Source organism: Eretmochelys imbricata, chromosome 2 (genome assembly GCF_965152235.1).
Source record: "Eretmochelys imbricata isolate rEreImb1 chromosome 2, rEreImb1.hap1, whole genome shotgun sequence".
Taxonomy (NCBI): Eukaryota; Metazoa; Chordata; order Testudines; family Cheloniidae; genus Eretmochelys; species Eretmochelys imbricata.
The window spans coordinates 182,084,772-182,109,553 of NC_135573.1; the positions used below are offsets into that span (position 1 = coordinate 182,084,772).

At 42.5% G+C, this 24,782-nt stretch overlaps 2 protein-coding genes across 4 annotated transcripts; one reads left to right on the forward strand and one right to left on the reverse strand.

Annotated features, from left to right (window-relative positions):
• Positions 1-295: 295 nt before the first annotated feature.
• LOC144260169 (uncharacterized) lies at positions 296-4,391 on the reverse strand. Its single transcript, XM_077808724.1, has 2 exons — positions 4,244-4,391; positions 296-2,543 (listed from the first exon to the last, which is right to left on the reverse strand). The coding sequence occupies exons 1-2, from the start codon at positions 4,389-4,391 to the stop codon at positions 610-612; spliced, it is 2,082 nt and encodes a 693-aa protein (XP_077664850.1). The 3' UTR covers positions 296-609.
• Positions 4,392-7,361: 2,970 nt separating this feature from the next.
• On the forward strand, positions 7,362-23,524 carry KBTBD2 (kelch repeat and BTB domain containing 2). Of its 3 annotated transcripts, none has more exons than XM_077811059.1 (4): positions 7,362-7,483; positions 12,116-12,641; positions 20,100-20,265; positions 20,815-23,524. In XM_077811059.1, exons 2-4 carry the CDS (start codon positions 12,472-12,474, stop codon positions 22,348-22,350), a joined length of 1,872 nt encoding a protein of 623 aa, XP_077667185.1. In that variant the 5' UTR covers positions 7,362-7,483; positions 12,116-12,471; the 3' UTR covers positions 22,351-23,524. The 3 variants fall into 3 exon arrangements, with proteins under 3 accessions (XP_077667185.1, XP_077667184.1, XP_077667186.1); XM_077811058.1 differs by having other exon boundaries at positions 7,389-7,583; XM_077811060.1 differs by lacking the exons at positions 7,362-7,483; positions 20,100-20,265 and having other exon boundaries at positions 12,478-12,641.
• The last annotated feature ends 1,258 nt before the right edge of the window (positions 23,525-24,782 follow it).

Consider the following 24,782-nt stretch of genomic DNA (forward strand, 5'->3'; position numbering starts at 1 on the left):
CTATTCCCAGCTTCTGGCAAACAGAGGCTAGGGCAGTGGTGGGCAACCTGCCGTCCACACACAGCCCCGTCAGGGTAATCTGCTGGTGGGCTGCCAGAGAGTTGGTTTACATTTGTATGGCCGCCCACAGCTCCCATTGGCAGGAAACGGCGAACTGCGGCCACTGGGAGCTGCGGGCAGCCTGCCAGGGGATTACCCTGAGGGGGCGAGTGCAGCCTGTGGGCTGCAGGTTGCCCACAACTGGGCTAGGGGCACCATCCCTGCCCATCCTGGCTAATACCCATTGATGGACCTATCCTCCATGAACTTATCTAGTTCTTTTTTGAACCCTGTTATAGTTTTGGCCTTCAGAACATCCTCTGGCAAAGAGTTCCACAGACTGCATTGTGTGGAAAAAAAAAAACTTCCTTTTGTTTTAGTAGGTTCACTATAGTTCTTTAACTAAAGGCCAGAAGTGCTACAATTCTCTAAGAGTCACTTAGGAAAGCGACAGCATTTTCTCTTTCTTAGCCTTCACAGTTTTAGGGATACAGCTAGCACTTAGAATTAGAGCGTTAACACAGGCTGCAAAGTATTCTGAATTATGATCCCACAGCACTTTTATCCCAGTCATATTAACTCACCTCTTGAAGACCTCTGTGAAGTTCTCGGATGCTCAGATCCCTCTTGTTTTGCTGTAAGCCTCTTTTTTCCATAGTACCCGTAATCACTGTACACAACCTCATCCTGATCCTTCTCACCTGATTTATAAGCCAGACCAGTGCTTTCACAGAACCTACTCTTAGTTTTTATTTTCTCCTGAGCAGGCCAGCTAATCAAGTGAGCTGGTATGGCATTTTTAGGTGGTTTCCAAAGCACCCTCTGTCCAATCTGTCTATAGAAACTGCCTTTATCAGGGATCAAGGGTCCATATGGAGCGGCTTCTTGAACGAAATATTCAACTTCATCATCTTCATCCTCGCTGTCACCCTCTTCCTCTGCCACAAAGTATTCTTCAGAGTCTTCAGCCTCTGACAGAGACAAACTCTTAGCAGCTTTTTTCTTTAGGGAGTAGATTTTCTTCTGACCAGAAGATCTAGGGAGGACCCCAATCTTTCTACCTCTGCTGGCCATCTTTTTAATCTTCACTTCTGAACAGCTTTTGAAGTTCTGGCTATTGACAATATTGGTCTGCTCCCTTCCTACCACTTCATCTTCATTAAGGGAGCCACCACTTTTAATTTTCTCTTTCTCTGAGCCCTCTGTACTTTTTGGGAAAGCGTACATGCTCTTCTGAAGCACATAGTCAGGGACAAAATAAGACACTGGTACATCATCATCAGTTGATGATCCTTCATCTTTAGAAGACATTTCATCAGAAGACAAACTGAGTACACTTTGACGATTCCTTTGTGGCAAACAAATATTATAGTTGTAGTTAGTGTCCATGTCATCCACGCAAGCTAGCCAGCTGTTAGAAGGAACATACTTCTCCATGGATTCTTCACACCATAAGCTTTTATCCGTTACATTGGTTGAACTGTGGCTCTGATTTAGCTTTTTCTGCTGTGGACTTGAGTCATGTGTTATTTCTGTACTGGATGGAAATAATCCTGCTTGCTGAACAAGGTTGGACTCCTCTTCAGAAGTTTTTGAAGCAGATCTTTTCAAACTAGATTTTTTAAAAAGTGTGTCCTGCCTTGCCACTAGCTGATCATTACAAACAGTTCTGGCCAGCTCAGCAATTTGCACTGCCCTGGCTTCATTTAGAGAAGATTTTACCCTTTGGCTTGTATTTCCCTGCTTTTCTGCGTCTAGTTTTACTTCATTATTTTGGACCTCTTTTTCCTGCCCATCGTCACCACTCTGCTTCAAAGAGAGAGCAGTTTTTCGTTCATCTGAATAAGAAGTGCATGACACCAATTCCTCCCCTTCATGAGGACTATATATTACCCCTTCACAAGAGCTAACAGAAAACAAGTCACGTTGCACAATATTCTCTGGGACTGGTTTACCACTTGCCACATCATACAGAGGAATAGTTTCCTTAAAGGACTTCCATAGCTGAATTGCAGGAGAGCCATTTCCATACTCTATTCTGACCTCTTCTTTCTCAAAAGCATAGCTTCCTGAAGGAATGTTTCTATACTGTGAAGAGCTGGAAGACCCCTTATTTTGAAGGTCTCTTTCTGGCACAAGAGAAGATCCAGATGAATCTTGTTTCACTGAAGTACTTTCAGTTTCTGTACCCTTACCAGAAGAAACACAGGCCATATTTCCTGCTTCACAGCCTTTCGTTTCTATACGGAGATCCTGATGCTTTTTTGGTTTGTTTTCAGGCTGTCTAGGATCAGTCTGTGTTTCTTTGGTCACTGTTTTTTTCCCAGGGCCACTATAATGTCTAAACCTTGTTGCATGATAAAACAGAGGAGAGGGTGGGGGAACATTAAAATAAGGTCTTCTGTTAACTCTTGTGTGCATGGGATGTTGTGGAACAAGATATCCAGGGTACTCATGTAGTGCAACAGAATAAAATGGAAAATATGGATTTCCACTTCTGAAACCTACAGATATTAAAGAGGGAAAAAGGAGAGAGAGATGCATTTGTCTACATAAACAGCACTATCTTCTGAAATAAAAGCTGAAAGTCATCCGAATTCATTAGGTACATAGGAACTGCCATGCTAGCTCAGATCAGTGGGCTATCTAGTCAAATATCCCACCTCCAACATTGTCTAGTACCAAATACTTAAGAGGAGAGTGCAAGAACTCCATAAGTTAGCAATTACAGGGTAATATGCATATAGGTTACATTTCTTCCTAATTCCTGAAGCATAAGATTTAAATTTTCCATCCAAACTGCTAGAGCTTTTATCTATTAAGTTATTGTCTATTGAATGCCTTTTAAGAACATCTCTAACTACAGTTAGAAATGTAATTAATAGGTGCATTGCTAAGCACTTATTGGGCAATAGTATGTACTCTTAAAGTATGTTATGAGCACTTTAATAAGATCTGATCTTCACTAGAAGTTTCTACTTGAAACTATGCAGTCTCATATTAGCCAAGACTAATCAGAAAGCCATCAATAATAAAAACAGCTACTGAAAGCCTCTTATGGAGTCAGATTTATACTTAATTACTAGAAACAAGACTGAAATAACTAAATGCACAAGGCAAGTGAAGCTAAGCTTCAGGCATAACATTCTCAACTCTCCCTTTGCCCTGCTATTACAGTACACAGGATATTTAAAAAAATCCCACTCAGTTTTTAGAAGCCTCCATATAGTCCCCCCATTTTTCATTAGCTTAAAGCAATGGACTTTTGGAGGATTGTGCTGTACAATTCAATAAAGCATTTGCAGTTTCTCTTGAGCCCTAAGTCGTCCCAGTAGCAAGCAGTCAATATCCCACAACAGTAGTCCCTGTGCCTATTAGGGAGAATGTGCATTATGAGGTCATACTTCTGATAGGATGTCAAAGCAGTAGTTTAGTTTTTAAGCTAAAAATCTTAGTAGACACTCCCAGACAATGCTCAAGTGACATTTTCCTCCACTTAAAATCCCTGACAATGCAGGCTTTGGCATGGAACCTTTTAACAGGCCCCACAGTGAGAGAAGTGTCCCAAACATGAAACTGGAAGTTGACTGACAGTTTCTATTTCAGCTCTGCCACACTCTTCCTGTAGGACCTCGGGCAAGTCAGTCTGTTCATCAACGCCCATTCTCCACAAACTGTAAATAAGAACAGGCACTTACCACACAAGGGTACTCATTCAATATCCATTAAGGTTTCAAAACCAGGACTATCTTACAAGTTCAGCTCTGAGTTATGTCAAAGTTTTTGCCTTGACTAAAGTTAGCCAAACTGATTTTACACAACGTTCTTCATAGACAAATGATATAGTAGTGATCCCATTGTAAAAGGGCTTTCCTATTGTTGCCAATTGCTGAAGCTGCCTGCTTCTGTTTACCAGACTCTTCCTAGGAAACTTACTCTTCTTGTCCAGTTCATTTGGTGTTGTCCCACTCGTGATACAGACATCAAAAACCAGTTTACAATATAGCTGAACAAACAGACAAGGAGAGCACATTTTAAGAGAGATGCCTTCAGTTTCTACACTAATTCTAGCCTCCATGATATTAGGGGAAATACAAAAGTTACACAACAGATGAAAAGTGCTTTAATATAAAATTTGCATTTCCTTCACTCGGGTAGTAATTTTAAAAGCATGTTTTCCTCAGATGGCTCTATTTTGCCTTACCTGGGGCAGGTACGCAGTATGGATTATATACATGACTGAGGTACCATGGATTTGGGAAAGGTTGTTGTGCTGTTGGCTGCGCATAAAAAAAGGGTCTTGTGTGGTTTGTGGAATATGGTCCATTTTCTGAAGCTGGAGCAGTGTTCATTTTTTAAGCTGAAAGACAAAGAGTGATCAGGATTTGCCACTTTAAAAAGTGCCAAGGGACATGTCAGATCCCACACTTCTAAACAAGTCACAGTATTGCAGGGATGAACAGACTAAAGTGTCCAAATTAAAAAAAAATAAAAATGTTCTCCTACACCCGTGCAACTCCATCTTGAAAATTTTCTACTTGCCTTCATTTCTGCCCCATTAGGGGCAAAGATACAAAGTCCACAGTAATATCTAGAGATAGGAAACCTGATTTTTCTATCAAGCCAAGAAGTTTGGCACTCAGCTGTCATTTGTCTTACTAGGAAGCCAAATGACAAAAATCAAGACAGTCTTTATGCACCCCACTTAGGAGCATATAACCCAAAAAAAAACCAAAACCCCCACCACACAACAAAAGCAAAAAAATCCACTCTTAAAAAAAAACAAAAAACACCCTGGAATCTAGAGAAGCCAAAACAAAACCACAACAGAATTTTTCTCTTTTCTAGATGAGCAGAGTTAAGCCTTCTTATAAATTATATACCACCAGATCCCTCTGAAACAACCTGCACAAGAAGCACCTTGCTGTCCACAATTAACTTACAACTGGTAAAAGAGGGGTTAGAAAGTAAGACAATTGGCACTAGCTGGTATGAAGTGAGGCAAACATTTTGATGAGCTAAAGACTTCATAAAAGTAAAATGACAATAAAAGTTGAACCAACAACCTGTTACAGATTGGTACACAGCTCACTCCTCAGGAGAAAGAAAAGCACTCAGGGCAGAGTCCTCTTTTCTTCAGATTCCATCTAGAACACAGTTTCAACACAGATTAACTAGCCGCCATGAACCTACTGCACTCTTACTGCACCCACTCTTCAAGACCAGACACTCAAACAGCTAGTTTGAACTTTGAAGAAAGCAAGCCCTACAAAGGTGAGCTATTCCTCCCCCACCAAAGTCCTCACAAAACTAAGGTCCATGCTGCTGCTTACAGCCCAGCAAAAGACTAACCACACCTTCACCTCACCTTGTTTATGGAACACAACTACCACTTTCCACTCCCTTCACCACCTGCGGCTCATTTAATAGTGATCCAGGGACCTTTTCCATCAATCAATGGGAGTGGTAGCCAATGGAGGGAGCAGGAAGAGCAGCAAGTGTTCCAACCCACAGGCAGAAGACTCCAGGTAACAGTACCCAAATCCTGCAAACACCTCCATGCATTTTATTTTCAATATGTATAAGAATTGTGAACTAACTGATGTAGATCACAGGCAAAAACAAAATATGATCAATCCTGAACTTAAAGTTGTAGTTCAAAACAGAATCTTTTTGTGAAAAAAAGTCCTCAGAAAGCATAAAAAACATTTGTGTCAAATTTTATTTGTTGATTTTATTGGTCACTGTTCATACTAACAAAAGTAAGAGACTAGTGGTTTTATATGTCAACACAGGGAATTAAACATCTGAAAATCACATCCTACCTGCTTAAGCAAGAGGTGTGTCTGCTCCAACAAAATATACTCCAACACTTGAAATGTATGAAAATTAATGATAGAAAAATGATTGGGATCCAAATCCAAAGTCTCTAAAAATGTGGGAATTTTAACTGTCACTTCATTGAGACATACCAGTGAATCACAGAGCACCTATTATTTTTGGCAGGCACAATGAGAAAAAAGAGAAGCATGATGTGAGGAGGGAGAGATATGGATAAATTGGAGTCTCTATGGCTATGTCTACACTACCCACCTTTTGGTGACACAGCTGTGCCGCTAAAAGGCAGTGTACAGTGTAGCCAGTCTGTCAGCAGGAGAGAGCTCTCCCGCTGACAAAAAACTGCCACCCCCAAAGAGCAGTGGTAGCTTTGTTGGCAGGACAGCTCTCCTGTCAGTTCACACTGGCCCTTTTCGTTGGCAAAACTTTTGTTGTTGGGGTGGGGGGGAAGAGGGGTAAGAAGTTTCACACCTCTGAATGACAGCTTTACCTTTCAGGTTCCAGTCTAGACAAAGCCTATATCTAAGTAGGGAACTTTCTCCCTACTTTTTTTAACTTGTCTCCTCACACTATGGTGGTCAGCTCTGTTTCCCCCAAAGTGGCCCCAGTCATGAAATGAGCTCTTGTATGGGCAGGAACGATGATTTCACTCTCCTCACACCTTCCCATTGGCTTGTTCTGTCCCTTAGTTCCAGTGTTTCCAGCTGTTTTGATCACAAGTCTCACGATATTTTTTAAGCCCCAACTCCTGGAGCCATGTGATCATGCAAGAGACTCTCTGCTTCCATTTCGTTTTCCAAAGTAAATCGCTGACCCCCCTCTGGGCAGAAAAGAAAGCTGGAAAATGTGAAGGCTGAAGGCTCAAACCCCAGAGGGTAGACACAGAGCACCGAACATTTATTATTTTGAAAAATCGGCCGGTTTTAAAGCCCAGTTCATGATCTTTTCATCCTTGGGCCATCACTGCAGGTGCCTTGCCTCCTCTCTCCAGGACACCCCAGCTATCGCTCCCCTGTAGGTTCCCGCCTTCCCTCTGCGGCATCATGTGCCCGCACGAGACAAGCGAGGAGCGGGGGAGGAAGCAGCGCGGAGACGGCGCCGCCAAACGCCCAGGCAGGGCTGGAGGATGGGGACTGAGGCTGGCGGGAATCGAAGCGAACCTCAGCGTCTCGCGCTTGCTACAGGCTGCAGGGGGCGCTGTTTGCCAGCAGGGGGCGCTCTCCGCCTTACCCCGCCCGCCAGTTTGATTTGAGCGCAGGCGTACTGGTCCCTTCTTGTGACCTCCTCCCTCCCAGCAACCCCCGCAATGACCTCCCCGCATCTCCCTGCATCTGCCCAGTCTCCCAAAAGCAGTCGGTTTCCGGAGGTCAACAGTAGCGCTGCGCGCCTGGGTCCCAGCCTGGCGCGCGTGAGAAACAGCGCCTGCGCGAAAGGGATGGGATTGGGGGGGGGCGGTGGTTCTCTCGCGCATGTGCGCGAGGAACGGAAGTGCGTAAGGAGGGCGGGACAGTGGGAGCGCGGCTCGAGTTCCCCGCCGCCCACAGCCGAGCGCGCGCATGATGGCGGGGGCGTGCGCCGCCGATCTTAACGGCCGTTGAGGGAGGAGGTGAGAACGAACGCGCGCGCGACCGCCTCCGTCCGCAGCCCGGGTTTGACCGGATCCTTCCCCGCGGGCGCTGAGGCTGAAGCGGAATCGGCGGCCGGAGGTTTGTCCGGGCAAATGGCGCGGGAGAGGGACACGGCGGCTGCGTTCGTCCCCCCTCCCACGGGAGGGAAGGAGAAAGGAGAGTGCGGACCTGCCTTCGCGCAGCACCGAGCCCCCGCCGCCCTCGGGCAGCGTCCGCTCCGCCGCGGCCTGTGCCGTGCGAGCGGTTCTGGGGAGTAGCCCCCGGGCTCTGCCCAGGGCCCCCTGGCGATGCTCCCTGGCTGGGAGGCCCCCGCGCCGCTGCCGTGTCGGGCTCTGTGCGGCCTGTGGCCTGGGTGCGGCCCCCGGGGCTCTCGGTGCGGCCCCGCCCGGCGTGGCAGCTGCGAGGGGCACCGGAACAGTCCGGCAATAACAGCCGCCAGCGCGGGGAGGAGGCAGCGGGCTGCCCCCGCCTGGCTCCCAGCGCGGCGGGCCCCAGGGGGAAGAGCGGGGGGGGGTCGTCGTGTGCTTTCCCCTTTTTCGGCCCGGCTGCGCCCGGAGACGGGGCCGGCTGCTCGGGGGATCCTCGCCATTGGCGGGAGAGGTGTAGGTTCGCGGCGGGTGGGCGATGCGGTGCCTGGGTAGCCCCTCTGCGTCGTAGTGGGCCGGGCGCAGCAGGGTGCCGTGCACAGGATGCCCATTGTCCGGGGGGTGGGGAGGATGTGAAACTTTGATTTGAGACCCTCTTGCCTGTAAAGCGGTGATGGGGAGCCTTTGGGGCGAAGGGCGCTGGGGAGCTAATGGCGCTGCTTTGTGGTCCGAGCGACCCTGGAGTAGGAAGGACCTCGAATGGCATCAGTGCCCAGGGCTGCTGCTTGCGGTGACGTCCAGGCTCCCTCAGTTGTCAAGCGTCGGGTAACTTGAGGGATTGCTAGTAGTGTTCGGCTTTAACTGGACTCTTATTGATTGCTGTTTAATATAACATACTGCTTCCTTTTCTGATGTGGCTACACAGCTTAAACATACAATATCCTAGCACAAGATGTAGAATAGTTTTGATGTCTTCCATCATGTGCAAATTATTTCCCCATCCTAAACATTTGGCTTTTGAGTTTTCCCTTCAGCAGACAGAAAATGATTGGACACATGCACTAGTGGCTTTTGAAAAAAATTGAAACTTGGTTATGATTTATAACACTATATCTGTTTTTCTGATTCTTCTGTTTTTATCAGATGAGCTGCAAAGCCAAAAAAAAAGAAGTTGACTCTTTTTGCTGCTTTGTGATATAATGAAAGCCCAAAATATTTATTTTTAAAATTTCCATTGGTCTCTTTACTTCAGAAATGTACTTGGGAAGGCTCAACTGAAGAGCAAATAGGGTTATTCCTATTCAAACTTTATTAAGGCTGAGAGGCTATAAGGATAAAGAGCCTTACAAGAATGTTGTAGTTAAGGAGTTGGGAGATCATCATTAAAAAGTCAGGAAACTTATAGTGAACGGTAATTATCAAGAAACAGAAGCATTTGAAAATTCCATACTACGTATTAAAATTACCTTATCTCTGCAAGTCATATAACCTGATCTGGTCATAGAAGGCATGCCTGTGGAGACACTTTAGTTCTTGTCCAATCATACTTGGGTAATTGTTCGGCTCATGGACACTCAAGGCCCAATTTTGCAAGATGCCGAGTACTACCCTCATTACCTTACAAGATTGGGACACTAAACAAATAGCAAACTCCACTCTGCTAAGGTGAATCTTTTAATTGGGCTGTATGATTGTGAAGAAGGGCTGTGTTGGTGCAGTTGCTGTTAAATTATTTTAGCTCTTACAATCTGAGGTCATTTATGGGGAGGATAAGATAGTTTTCAATCTTCAAATTTTTCTAGGACATCACTGACGGCAAAGTTTAAGATAATCTTAATTTCTGTACTCAGATGTTTGGATTTCTCGTCTCATTATCATACTGTTTTGGACAGTTCCAGAAGTTAAGATATATGATGGAGGTTCTGGAATTGAAAACTTCAGCTAGCCAAGAAGAGACTGGCTGTTAATATCCTAGAGCTCAAGGAAAGATAAATTCATTCTCCCCATTAATGATGGGCTGCCAGATCTGGACATCCTGACTCAGTGAACTAAGTCCCTAGGCAGGTTGGATCTTCCCATTGGATAAGAATGCTAGGAAGATTCACTTGTGGAGGTAGAAAGTCTCCTCTTGATGTAATCTCTGTGGCCAGTTGCCAAGCTGTCAGTATTCTCCTGTTTTCATGTTTGTGAAGATGTATTTTTCTCTAGTAAACCTCCTCCAGGTGGAGGAGAAAAAGATAGTGAAGAAACTGGCAACGGCTGGGTAATGTCCAAGCATGTTTTAAGAGTGGTGTGTATAATATTTCAGATACTCTGGCTCATATGATGTCTCAAAGTCCACTGTTAGGTCTTTGGAACTCCATGTCCTCCTCCTTCAGTATCACGATCTATCTGGTGTCTTCAGGTTTTAGGATGCAGTTCTACAAGAACTGATGCCATGGCAGTATCAGAACAGGCAGAGAAAAACATCTAAGGCATGGAACTGCTTCATCAATCACCTATTTCTTATTCAGTGGCGAGGCCTCATATTTGACATATTGCCCAAGTGTCCAGAGCTAGTTTTAACTTCTGCTTCTCCCTGTGCTCAACTTTTTGTCATGGAGATCTGTTGGCATGGTTGATTAATTTAAATGAACAATTTTAATCTTATTTAGCATTTGTATTTTTTCAGGTATTTTCCTTGAGAAGTTCCATCTTATTGGATGGTATAACTATATTAAAGCATATTGATTTGCAACTAAATATAGCTTTTATACCAAATTTGGTGATACTTTGTGAACTAGGAAGATACAAAAAGAAAAGGAGTACTTGTGGCACCTTAGAGACTAACAAATTTATTTGAACATAAGCTTTCATGAGCTACAGCTATACAGGCTTATTTAAGCAGTTATGTAGCTCAACATTTATTCACATAACTCTTACATTTTGTTAGAAGATGGCGAATGACATACTTATTTACTAGACTTTTTTTTTTGTGCTTATTTGTGAGCTGCATTTGGATGAAAATTGGAATTCTATTAAAGGGAAAACTGAAATTCATTTTAATTGTCTTAAATGTGCTGGATAATAAGAAAAACTAAGCTGGTCAAAACATATTTTGCTTTTAAAACTGATTTATTAAGCAGAAGAGGAGGTATTCATTGTTGTTAGTGAATTGATGGATTGTTCCTGGTCACCCTGGACCAGATTTTCAAAGGTGCCTAAAGATATGGATAAGTGCTTTTGAGAAATCTCATTAGATGCCTGTGCATATGTTTAAGGCACCTAGAATACCTTTGAAAATCTGGCTCCATGGTTTTCAAGTTATTAGAATTAGTAGATCTCATCCTTTCCCACCTGTTTTTTATTCATACATGAGAAGAGGGAAAACAGGCTTTGCTGCTCTTTCAACTGAGTCTGTTACTCAACTTTAACTGAACTTGTCCAAACAAAGAAAATATTTTCTCTGCACCTGCCTAAACTGAAACCAAAGTAATAAATTCAAATATTTTTCTGTTCAGCACAGCACTTGGTCCATTATAAAGATTGAAAATAACAGATACTTAATGCCATCCATAACAGTGACATGTCAACATAGAACTTGAGTTGATCACCAAAAGTTATGTATCTTCCCCTGGTTTTTTGCCCTGAAATACCTTAAGAAACTTCTTTGCCTTGAACCACTCTTTAAAACTTTTTTCTTCATATAGTGAGACACTTCTTGAAATCTAGAAAGATAAGTCAAGTGTAAAGTTAGGTGAAGCCATTTTGGAGATATTTAGTCACCCAAACGAAAATTAGAAAAAAGTAAGAGTATATTTTAACCCCATGTCCCAAATACCACTTGTCCTATAGTATAATTTTTTTCTGAAAAGATTAGATCTGGCATGCAAAACAGATAGACAGGTGTAGTTTTGTTGAAGGATGGGTGGGATGTAGGAAATATGATGAGTAATAATAGGAAGCTAGTTTCCTAAATATGGAAAGGCTAGCATCTCTAATGTTAAAATATTGCTGTTATTTTTAAGTACATAATGCAGACAAAAGAATTTTTGTTAATGCTGGGATAGAATACAAATCCTAAATTTATAGATGTTTGCTATCTTTATTATTAGCTGGAATAAATAAAGGAGTTCCTACCACTTAATTTTTTTTAAGAATATAAGGTACTCCTGAAAGAGGAATACAGCCATAAATATGCAGTATTGCCAAGTGAATCTTAACTTTGTCATCCAACTTTGATTTTCACTTTTCAACTGTAGAGATGTATTGACGTAAAAAAATTTTTTCTGTTCTATTTCATAGATCTAGGATCCTTAACTTGAAGAAAAATCATGTACAAACTATTCTGCCTTTCTTTATCTTTATTTTTAACCTTTAGATATTTTTGTACTTGTTTCAGTATTTTTTCTAGAAATGTGTGTATTGTGGTTAAAATTCTATTTCAAATAATGGCAACCATTTTAGGCAGGAGAACTGTGAAAGAAGAAATTGTGCTTTTAAAAGGTATTAATTTGTCAACCAATATTATTTTCTTGCTTGCAGCCACTGATCATGAGATGTTTCCACAAAATCTACCTCAGAGCTCACTTTTGCTCATTAATGTGCTGCACCATTACAGATCTCAGCAGGAGCTCTGCAAACACTCTTGAAAAAGTCTCGAGAGAACAGATTGTGACACCAAATCAGTGCGTGATGACCTAGTAGTAGGTTGAAGTCTGAAACATTTGTGATACAGCAGTCCAAGATAACACTGCCTAATGTATCGATATAATTTCTAAATGCTACAAGCAGCTCCTGCAGTTTCTTCTTGTTACACCAGAAACATTCATTTGACCTTTCTCCTGCAGAAAGATCCTTGCTTCTCTAATCTAGTCTGGAAATATTAATGGAACACAGTCATGTCTACTCAGGACGAAAGGCAGATCAATACCGAATATGCTGTATCCTTGCTGGAGCAGTTAAAATTGTTCTATGAACAGCAGTTGCTAACTGACATAGTGTTGATTGTTGAGGGCACTGAATTCCCCTGCCATAAGATGGTTCTTGCAACATGCAGCTCTTATTTCAGGTAAGTGTTCAAATCATGATTCATTCATTCAGTTAAAGGCATATTGTATTGTTTTGTAAGCAATGCTAGACGTACATAGTTAAAAATGAATGTACAGCCCATTTAAAGATTGTTAGTGCTGCAAATCTGAAGTGAATAGTAGAGATCTTAAATATTTCAAGTAATAGTAACATTAAAAGGTCAAAGTATGGTTTTCTAGCATCTTATGACTTATTCCAGCCAAGGACATTGCATCACCATCCAGCATTTGGAGAAAAGAAATAATGTTTCATCATCACCAGCCCCATTCTGGGGTTAATTCAGGCTGTGTAATGCAGTTCATTTCCTGTCTTCAGCATGTGGAACAGCTTTTTCCAGATAAGATAGACATTTAGTATATATTGTCCTTTCTGGTTCTAAAATAGGCTAAAGTGACTAGGGATTCCCCACTGAGAGGAGACCGTCCCCTCATCACCTTGCCCAACACGCTCCTTGTTCTCTTTGCTCCTTGAACAAGTGTCTTCTGCTCCTTTTAAATGCAGGAATTTCTGCGGAAGCTTACAACTTCATGTAATCCTTCATCCATCGGGATGGAGGATTAAGCATTGTTTTAATCTTGAGATTCTTACTGTGCCAGTGCTATCTAATCCCTTCCTGTGTTGCTAGTATAGTGTTAAATCCACTAGGTCCTGTTACGTTTAACCTCTTAAAAGGGGTTTCTCTTAGGTGCATTTTTTAGTTCTCTTAGAAATCTTTGTGGATTTCTCCATACCAAGTTTTAGAAAGAAGAACTAACCTATACTGGCATTTTGGAGCAGGCTTAGTCATGCATATTGATGCCACTGAAACATTTTTCTGTCTGTCCAGCCCTGGAAGTGAAAGCCTTGAAACTAGAATCTGGAACTGATTGATAAGTTAGTAATGACCATGGATCTTCTGTATCACTGGTTGCCAACCTGGGAGGTCACATACATCCTTCCTTTCTTTATAGCTAGCTAGAATTGGGTTGGCCAAAGATGGCAGTGATCTCTGAAGATGTGCTTCTGGAGTACTCTGTAGCGTAGGGGTTCTCATAACAAAATATTTTGTGGCCTTAAAGTGCGGCCAACAACTCTTGCAGGTAGCTGGTCTGACAAACCTCACCCTCTGTCCTTGCCTTCCATGGCCCTTCAACAAGAGCCTGCCCTGGGGAAGGTGGGTTGGGAACTCACCAGCTGTCTGCGGAGTCCCAGGCTCCTCATGCCCCGGCCAGTCGGAAGTGGGGGAGCTGCCCAGGGGAATGCCTTGGCAACCGAATGCCGCAGCCGCCTCCAGTGATGAGCTGCCTCCTGTGCCATGCACGCTGGCCCTGCATGTCTCCAGAGGAGCTGCCCAGAACCCCCAGCACAAACACCAAGGCAGCCCATTTCACTGCCCTTGGTAACAACTATTCAGGCGCAACATCTGGGCACTTCAGGGAGGAGCTGCTGCTTTCATAGAATATCAGGGTTGGAAGGGACCTCAGGAGGTCATCTAGTCCAACCACCTGCTCAAAGCAGGACCAGTCCCCAACTAAATAATCCCATCCAGGGCTTTGTTTGTCAAGCCTGACCTTAAGAACTTCTAAGGAAGGAGATTCCATCACCTCCCTAGGTAATGCATTCCAGCGCATCACCACCCTCCTAGTGAAAAAGTTTTTCCTAATATCCAACCTAAACCTCCCCCACTGTAACTTGAGACCATTACTCCTTGTTCTGTCATCTGCCACCACTGAGAACAGTCTAGATCCATTCTCTTTGGAACCTCCTTTCAGGTAGTTGAAAGCAGCTATCAAATCGCCCCTCATTCTTCTCTTCCGCAGGCTAAACAATCCCAGTTCCCTCAGCCTCTCCTCATAAGTCATGTGTTCCAGTCCCCTAATCATTTTTGTTGCCCTCTGCTGGACTCTTTCCAATTTTTGCACATCCTTCATGTAGTGTGGGGCCCAAAACTGGACACAGTACTCCAGATGAGGCCTCACCAATGTTGAATAGAGGGGAATGATCACATCGCTCGATCTGCTCGTAATGCCCCTACTTATACATCCCAAAATGCCATTGACCTTCTTGGCAACAAGGGCACACTGTTGAGTCATATCCAGCTTCTCGCCCACTGTAACCCCTAGGTCCTTTTCTTCAGAACTGCTGCCTAGCCACTCCGTCCCTAGTCTGTAGCGGTGCATGAGATTCTTCTGTCCAAAGTGCAGGACTCTGCACTTGTCGTTTTTGAACATCATCAGATTTCTTTTGGCCCAATCCTCTAATTTGTCTAGGTCCCTCTGTATCCTAGCCTCCAGCGTATCTACCTCTCCTCCCAGTTTAGTGTCATCTGCAAACTTGCTGAGGGTGCAATCCACACCATCCTCCAGATCATTAATGAAGATATTGAACAAAACCGGCCCCAGGACTGACCCTTGGGGCACTCCACTTGATACTGGCTGCCAACTAGACATGGAGCCGTTGCTCACTACCCGTTGAGCCCGACAATCTAGCCAGCTTTCTATCCACCTTATAGTCCATTCATCCAGCCCATAGTTCTTTAACTTGCTGGCAAGAATACTATGGGAGAGTGTCAAAAGCTTAGCTAAAGTCAAGGAATAACACATCCACTGCCTTCCCCTCATCCACAGAGTCAGTTATCTTGTCATAAAAGGCAATTAGATTAGTCAGGCATGACTTGCCTTTGGTGAATCCATGCTGACTCTTCCTGATCGCTTTCCTCTCCTCCAAGTGCTTCAGAATTGATTCCTTGAGGATCTACTCCATGATTTTTCCAGGGACTGAGGTGAGGCTGACTGGCCTGTAGTTCCCAGGATGCTCCTTCCCTTTTTTAACGATGGGCACTACATTAGCCTTTTTCCAGTCGTCCGGGACCTCCCCCCAATCGCCATGAGTTTTCAAAGACAATGGCCAATGGCTCTGCAATCGCATCCACCAACTCCTTTAGCACTCTCGGATGCAGAGCATCTGGGCCCCATTAACTTGTGCTCGTTCAGCTTTTCTAAATAGTCCCGAACCACTTCTTTGTCCACAGAGGACTGATCACCTCCTCTCCCCATGCTGTGCTGCCCAGTGCAGTAGTCTGGGAGCTGACCTTGTTCGTGATCTTTGCTATTTGCGATCTCTGCCCATGCTTTGGAGGCTGTTGTGGCCGCAACAAAATCTGCTGGTGACTGCTTCCCTCCCTTTGGGGGAGTCGGAGGCAGTCTTGGTGAGTTATGAAGTGCTTGGCGCGCTTTCATACACAGCCTGACATGGTTTTATCTTGGCTGATACTTCCTAACAAAATGGGAATATCAGATCCCAAACTACTCTAAAGGAGTGTCTTCCACTTCTTCCCCAACCCCTATTGCTCAGCTAGCTGATTTATGAAAGGGGAAAAGTGGTGTGGGAGGTTTTTTCTGTCCACTGGAACAAAGTACAGTGGTATTTTTTTCTACATGATTAGGAAACAGACCCTAATCTTGAAATTAAAATTGTCTTGAATAAAATCACCTTTAGCCTGAAAAAAAAAGCTTACAATCCACAGTGAAAATTACTGGTTGCAAGGGAAATGGCTTAAGGAGGCACAACAATTTTAAGGGGTACAATATTATGTGACAGGGTTGGGCCAGATGGCTATAGGAGAGTAATAGAAGGCAAATATATTAGCCCCAGGCTAAGTAGGTTCCTTTCCCCTGGGTAAGGTAACAGGGAAGGTTCTAGAACAATCAGGAACCTTCTGGAGACTATTAAGACTGGCTGCAGGTGTTCTAATCAGCCTATCAAAAAGCTGCTAGAATCCATTGAGGCAGGCTAATCAGGGCACCTGGGTTTTAAAAAAGGCGCTCACTTCAGTTTGTGGTATGCGTGTGAGGAGCTGGGAGCAAGAGGCACTAGGAGCTGAGTGTGAGAACGCAGACTGTCAGAGGACTGAGGTTTACAAGCATTATCAGACACCAGGAGGAAGGTCCTATGGTGAGGATAAAGAAGGTGTTGGGAGGAGGCCATGGGGAAATAGCCCAGGGAGTTGTAGCTGTCACACAGCTGTTCCAGGAGGCACTCTAGACAGCTGCATTCCACAGGGCCCTGGGCTGGAACCCGGAGTAGAGGGTGGGCCCAGGTTCCCCCCAAATCCTCCCAACTCCTGGTCAGACACAGGAGTTGTCGACCTGGACTGTGAATTCAGAAAAACAGCCAAGCTGAGGGCTGCTGTGAAGCTCCAAGGCGAGCAAATCCGCCAATAAGTGCAAGACCCACCAAGGTAGAGCAGGAACTTGGTCACAATATATACATTTTATCTATTTTATAAATTTTTAAATGCAATATACCACCAATCTTGACTTTCATATGTCTGCCTTTTTCCTGCATTGTCTTCTACATTCTTCCATTGTTTACTTGTGCCCCCCTCCATTTTTTAGATAAACTGTTTTACACATGCAGAATATTATGCTTTTTGTTTTGTAACTTCTGATCTTTCCTTTCCCTAATAGCTGTTCAGTCATGTGCAGGATTCAAAAAGCTTAGTCACCTAAAAGGACTAAACTTGCTATCCAAAAATTGATGGGGAAGCCCAACTGCCCAGAATCTTATCATATCTCTTTCCCTTGGTAAAGTTGCTGGAGAAAGAAATTATAACAAGGTGCTGTCCTTGACTCTTGCTCATGGACTCAGTTTCTGGTTGTTTAGATATTAAAGCCCTAGAATCTCTCTGGCTTCTGGAAGATTGGGGGTTGAGTGGGGAGCTCATCACACCCCACCCATTGCGTCCTATTAGTGGAGGAGGAAAGGCAATTCTGTCTCTCAACAATTTTTGATGTGCAGATTTAGTACTACCCTATTGGTAGTCCTAAATCAGTATATTTGAAAATGTAGAAAAATCCAACGATATTTAAATAAATGATATTCTGTTATTGTTTAACCGTGCAATTAATTTTTTAATCGCTCGACGGGCCTACTAATAATGCTTCTGTCTGCTTTCAGATGGTATTTGTCACTGGCTCCAGAGTTGCAACAATTCTAGAAATAACAAGCCATTAAATTTGGTCAAACACACATTGTGAATGGCTAGTAATGACAAGATGCCAGTGTTGGAAACTGTGAAAGCCCTCATAAAGTATTTGATTAGAATGTGCAGTCAGACCTCTTTCTAAGATGTGCTTGATTTATATATATTAGAATGGGAAGTTGGGCACAGGCTATGGAAGGGATGTAAGTTTTGTGGTGGTGTCACTCTTTCCCTATCTTCTTGGCTTTCATTTTAAATAGTCTTTTAAATCAAATCTTTATAATGCAAAGCTAAGGTTGATCTAAAGACAAACATTCACATATTCAAGTTTTCAACACTACCCTTAATGCTACACTGTGCACAAGCAAAATTATACACTTTTGTTGTAAATACTGATTTAATAAAAGAACACTTAAGTTTTTGTCTCATCAGCTGCCAGTACGTACAGTAACTAAGCATAGCATTTGTGGTGCTTACAACACTTGTCAGAATTAAATTAGGCAAGTAACGTAAGTGGTATTTATTATATATGTAAAGAAAGATACAAAACCATCCTCTTTTAGTGACTTTCACTTTTTAAAAACTTTAAAGCTGACCTTCCAGCCTTAGGAAGGGAGTTATGCAAATACTGATTTCTGAAAAACAGTGGCAGAAAAAACGTATGCCAGACTTCCAAATCTGAAGAGTCCACTATGTTTAACAAATAGTAAATAAGCCATAAGACTTGCATGAAAGGCAGTTGTACCCTTCTGTTGACCCAAGCACCTCTCTACGCCCCTGACCTAACATAAGTTAAGGTTGAGCCATATGAGTTTCTTTAAAAAACAAAATGAGAACCACATGTATTTTTCAGAAAGCGTTTTTTGCATTTGTGTCTAGTAGCTTCTGCTGGAGAACGCGCCTGTCCTTGTTGTAAGATGACGAAGTATAAAATATTTCTAGATTTTTCTGGCAAACTATGCAACCATGTCACGTCAGTCCCTGCTTATGGTTTAAAATGTACTCCTGGCGGAATTCTGCGCTACTGCGCATGTACATATTTAATAAGCCATGCACATTTTTTTCTGGTTGAGGAAAAAAGCTGCTGAAATGTTGCTGCAGTTCTGCCTTTTGCCCACCAGAGGGCACTGTTGCAATAGAACACAGCAGCAGCTCCTGGCCAGCTAGGAAAGAGAGAGAAGCACTGCGAAGGCAGCCAGGCTATCATGCCAGGTCAGGACATGGGCTATGGGGAGACACCGTGGGATGCTGGGGGGCGGGCGGGGGGTAGACAGGGGCTCATAAGGGCTAGTGCAGGAGGACAGACTGGGGCAGGGGCTGAATGGGAGTGGAGGCAGAGGGGGGAGGGAGGTGCCAGGTCACACAGTGATGGGGTGGGGGTGCAGAGCTACATAGGGACAGAGGGTGGCTCAGTGGGGGCACAGACATGGGGAGGGGATGCAGGGACACATAGGGACAGGTGGTGGCTCAGTGGGGGGCACAGAGACACAGGGGGAGTGTGTACAGGAACACCCAGGGACAGGGTGGCTTAGTGGGGGCACAGACACATGGGGAGGGGGTACAGAGCCACATAGGGCCTGAGGAGTGGCTGGGATGTGGCACAGAGCCACAAGGGGATTCAGGGCCACAGGGGGATGGAGGGAGTAGGTGTCTGAGTGGGGGTGGAGGGACACATGGACAGAGGGTTCAAGGACACATGGGGGTGCACGAACGCATGGGGACGGGGCAGATGTGCCTTACTGAATGGGAGAGGCTAGGGGTCAGCCAGTGTCTGCATGGGCGAAGCTCCCTAACAATCCCTCCCCATCCCCTCCCAAAAAATCTGTTCCATACTTTTCCCACCCGTACCCAACAACCTTCCAAGTTCACACCCAGGCTCCTTCCCAGCAATTTGCTTCCTTCTCCCTCAACTCCTCCCTTACCCCGACTCCCTCAAGCCTTTGCACTGCTTCTGAGGGGTGCAGGAAATGCGGTTCTGTATTGTAGTTTAAATGAATTATTACTCAGCATTCTGTATTAATATGCCTAGTGAGTATTCTATTTGTCAAAAAACATTTTGAAATGACCCAAAATAATTGAAACTGGTATGATTATATTGTGTTATTTTGACAAAATATGTAAAATTTTGCAGAATTCTAAAATCCAGAATTTTTAATCTTTTGGTACAGAATTCCCACAGGAGTAAAAATGATATGGTAGCTTACATAAACATTGAGTACTAGATTTTAATGTATAGAGAACATGGAAGTTACTAATATAATTGGAAAAACTTTGTTAAAACATTTATCTTAAATGCTGCGTGATCTAAGGTAAGTACTACATTAATGTAAATGGAAAATCACATTAGGAATTTTTAAAGTTGGAATGAAATGACAAGAAATTCTTAGGCGTCCTTCTCCTTTTTGGTTGGAGTGGCTAAATAACTAAATGCAGTTACTTAAGATTACAGTCTTAATGTGGTATTTTTCTCTTCAGGGCCATGTTCATGAGTGGGCTAAGTGAAAGTAAACAAACACATGTACATCTAAGGAATGTGGATGCAGCCACTTTACAAATTATAATAACTTATGCATACACGGGTAACTTGGCAATAAGTGACAGCACGGTAGAACAGCTTTATGAGACTGCTTGCTTCTTACAGGTAGGAACATCATGTGTATTTTGAGTAAAAATGCATAACTGCTTAATCTCTATACCAAAATATCTGGTTCTAATTTTTTCCTTAAATTTCAATTAAATACCCATCTGTCTCCTTTTTTTAAAAAAGAGAGAATAATTTTTAAAATTACTATCAAGTTTGTTCATTAGTGTGGGCAGCCATTACCAGAATAATCCCACAGCCTACCTATTTTTATGGTTTCTGAAGGAATAGAATTAAACACAATTTCTAGCACTTTACTTTTGTATGAAGCTAAGTAAAATGCACAAACATGTAGAGGGTCAAACAATTTGCATGTCAGGTAAACATGGCAGTGTTTTAAAAAAATCATATTGTGTAGTCAAATTTCATGTATCTTTCTGGGTGGAATGACGTGGTGTTGGCTCAGAAACCTGTTGTGACTAGCAGTGTCAGTGCAGCATTCTTCCTTTTTTGTATTTTTTTGCATCTTGTTTGTAGGTAAAGGAATAGGTCTTTGTCTACTGTGCTTAAGTTGTCTGGCTTTTTTTTTCTTTTTTTTTTGCATTACAGGTAGAAGATGTGTTACAGCGATGCCGAGAATATTTAATTAAAAAAATAAATGCAGAGAACTGTGTGCGGTTACTAAGTTTTGCTGATCTCTTCAGCTGTGAAGAGTTAAAACAAAGTGCTAAGAGAATGGTAGAGCACAAGTTCACTGCTGTGTACCACCAAGATGCTTTCATGCAACTGTCACATGATCTACTGATAGATGTTTTAAGCAGTGACAACTTAAATGTGGAAAAAGAGGAGACAGTTCGTGAAGCTGCTATGTTATGGCTGGAATACAACACAGAATCACGATCACAGTATTTGTCCTCTGTTCTTAGCCAAATCAGAATTGATGCACTTTCAGAAGTAACACAGCGATCCTGGTTTCAAGGATTACCACCTAATGATAAATCGGTGGTGGTGCAAGGATTATACAAATCTATGCCCAAATTTTTCAAACCAAGACTTGGTATGACTAAAGAGGAGATGATGATATTCATTGAAGCTGCTGCTGAAAACCCTGGTAGTCTTTACTCTTCTGTCTGTTATAGCCCCCAGGCAGAAAAAGTTTACAAGCTTTGCAATCCTCCTGCTGACTTGCATAAGGTTGGAACACTTGTAACTCCTGATAATGATATCTATATAGCAGGTGGGCAAGTTCCTCTGAAAAACACAAAAACCAATCACAGTAAAACTAGCAAACTTCAGGCTGCCTTCAGAACTGTGAATTGCTTTTACTGGTTTGATGCACAGCAAAACACTTGGTTTCCAAAGACTCCAATGTTGTTTGTTCGTATAAAGCCATCCTTGGTCTGCTGTGAAGGATACATCTATGCAATTGGAGGAGATAGCGTAGGTGGAGAACTCAACAGAAGAACTGTGGAAAGATACGATACTGAGAAAGATGAATGGACCATGGTAAGCCCATTGCCTTGTGCATGGCAGTGGAGTACAGCAGTAGCAGTTCATAACTGCATTTATGTAATGGCCCACAACTTGATGTACTGTTATTTTCCCAGGTCAGATGCTTGGATAGAAATGGCTATGAGACAAACTAGTAGATGCTTTGCTTCTGCTGCTGCTTTTGGTGACAAAATATTCTATATTGGAGGATTGCATATTGGCAGCAATTCTGGTATAAGACTCCCAACTAGCACTGTAGATGGGTCTTCCGTAACTGTGGAAGTCTATGATGTGAATAAAAATGAATGGAGAATGGCAGCTAATATCCCTGCCAAGCGGTATTCTGACCCTTGTGTTAGAGCTGTTGTAATCTCCAATTCTTTATGTGTCTTCATACGAGAAACCCACATGAATGAGAGAGCCAAGTATGCCACCTACCAATATGATCTGGAGCTTGATCGGTGGTCTCTACGACAGCATATATCAGAACGTGTGCTCTGGGACTTAGGAAAAGACTTCCGATGCACTGTAGGTAAGCTGTATCCATCTTGCCTTGAAGAGTCCCCATGGAAACCTCCAACATATCTCTTTTCACCAGATGGGGCTGATGAGTTTGAGCTGGATGGGGAGATGGTTACCCTACCACCCGTATAGCTCCCAAATTAGAGACTGCACACCTGCTTCTGGGCTCAGTTACCTTGAAATAGAAACTTTAATGAAAGAACAGGGCTGGAAATTGAAACATTGAACCTGTTTTTCATAATTGTATTTTTATGCCCTACTTAACATTTGGAGTCATTCAGTATGAATCAGTGACTTTTATAAGCAGATATGCTTCCATAATCTGAGATACTATCTGATAATTGAGAGAAACCTATATGTATATCATGAGCTTAAGCATCTGACTACTGTCTGAAGAATTAATTTCTAGTCCTATGAAGTCTTTCAGTTCAAGAAGAATCACAGCAGTTATTGTTGCTAGGATGGTATGTCACAATTGTTCTGAAAATATCTTCCAGTTATATTTGAACTACTTCTGGATATTCTACTTTAGTGCTCGTTATATAATTTTCAATGTGGCCTAAGTAATGGAATGTGCTGCACTTAACACCAATATCCGTATCGGTATAGTAACGTCATATAAAAGAAAAATAAACAAATCCCATGGATCTACCTGTGGTAGGAAGGGTAGATCTTCCTTTGTATGGTAACATGCAGGGCAAAATGACTGCGGGTTCAGTCAAGGTGTATTAAGTGCATGTATTCTATTTTCACTAACTTATACCTGTCTGTTTAGAATACAGGTCTTCCAAGCAGCTGGTGGTTTACCAGATGTGGACTTAAATTGCTGGGCTTGCAATAGGAATTGCCAGCCACTCATAGTGCGGGTCTGTGTGGAGCTTTAATCAATAAATGCCTCCACATTCTGTATTACAGTAACATTGGCTCATGTATAATACTTCCTGCTGCTGATGTATTTTTCCAATGTAAAACAAAGTTTTAGTGTGGATTAACCAGGTCTTTATTTTTTGTTAATTTAATAACAAGCATTACTGTAGTGTGATTGTGTATAGATATCCTTTAGCTATCAGGTTTTTTACTTTTTGGGGGGGAGCGAATTGTTCAGGAATATTCTGTACGCTGTGTGCAGGAGAGCAGATGACTAGTGCTGCTCTGGCATTAATCCCAGGAACCACTAGCAGTAGCGGGGCGCCGCCAATCTAACATGAACACAGGTGCTTCATGACAACCTTACTAGCATGTTCAGCTGCATCATGTTCTGGCACTGTATTTTGAATGACATTAATTTATTAAAAAAAAGACTGAATCTAAATGAGTTTTGGTGTGCTTTGTGGTGGGAAAGAGTATAGCTATGAATTTCTCTACTTTCGGCAGTTGGCTTGGCGATAGGAAGTTAGCTTGTTTAAGGGCTGTTAAGATGAGTCATGAGCCGTGCATGTTTGAAAGCTGTACTTGTTTAGTGAAACTGGAAGTTCAGCTTGATGACATATTTGAGATTATGTAAATTATGATTGAGATTATGATTGAGTAAATTCATGTCTGCTTACACCAAATTACCATATAATGCTTATCAAGTGTCAGAAGGAAAAATTGTGTGGAATGGTCTCCATAAAATGCTAATTCAGAAGTCCCACTATACAGTCCCACCGTGAGAGGACGGACTTCTTGATCTTCATAAACAGAATTAGAAATAAAGGTATACATTTCAAGAAATAACATGTACATTCTAATAGCAACAGTTTGATTTTTGGTTACATTGCTTGTGTACGTTTTTGGTGTAGTAGAGTAACCCTTGACTCTTCCAGCCATTCATGAGACCAGATATGCTTCTTAAAATGTTGGTGTTAAAATTCAAATTGTGGCTCATATATAGAACATATATAAAGCAGTTTCTATCCAGTGTTAATGTTTGGCATTTGCACCCATATTAATATTTCAGATTGGGGGCTTAGAAATATTTACACTGTCCCTTTGATTTTTTTTGCTGTTTAACTTTATCCCCTATGAACCAGATATTTCAAACTTAATGAGCAGCTTCCAAGTACCAAACCAGCATGGACTACAGGAAATTATATCTTGTTTGCAAAACATTATCATGTGGGAAAACATAACTATGAAGGTCTTGTCCTAAATACTGTGGCCGAATAAATAACTACCATACCACTTACTGTAGATAGAAGTGGTGGTAGCAGCTCTGTAGTTCAGGTTGCACTAAGATTTTTTACTTAAAGTAGCGATTTGAATAATCTTTCAGACTAAAATGAAAGCACTTAATACCAAATTTGGCAAACTTAAAAGAATTTTCCAAAGTATTTTTATGGATTAAAAAGTTGCTACATTTAATTATTCAAAAATAGATTTGTAATGGTCTCACCAATCTTTTCCCCTTTCTAATGTTTGTGTTGGCGACATTTTAAAACCCACACTTTTGGAACATACTACTTGTACTAGTTGCCCCAGATTTGTTTGTCTTCATTTGTCTTAAGTTCGATCTAATAGAGGCTGATGAAGAACTTTAATGTTGCTGGCTATTTCATTCTCCAGTACTGTCTTGACTGCATTTG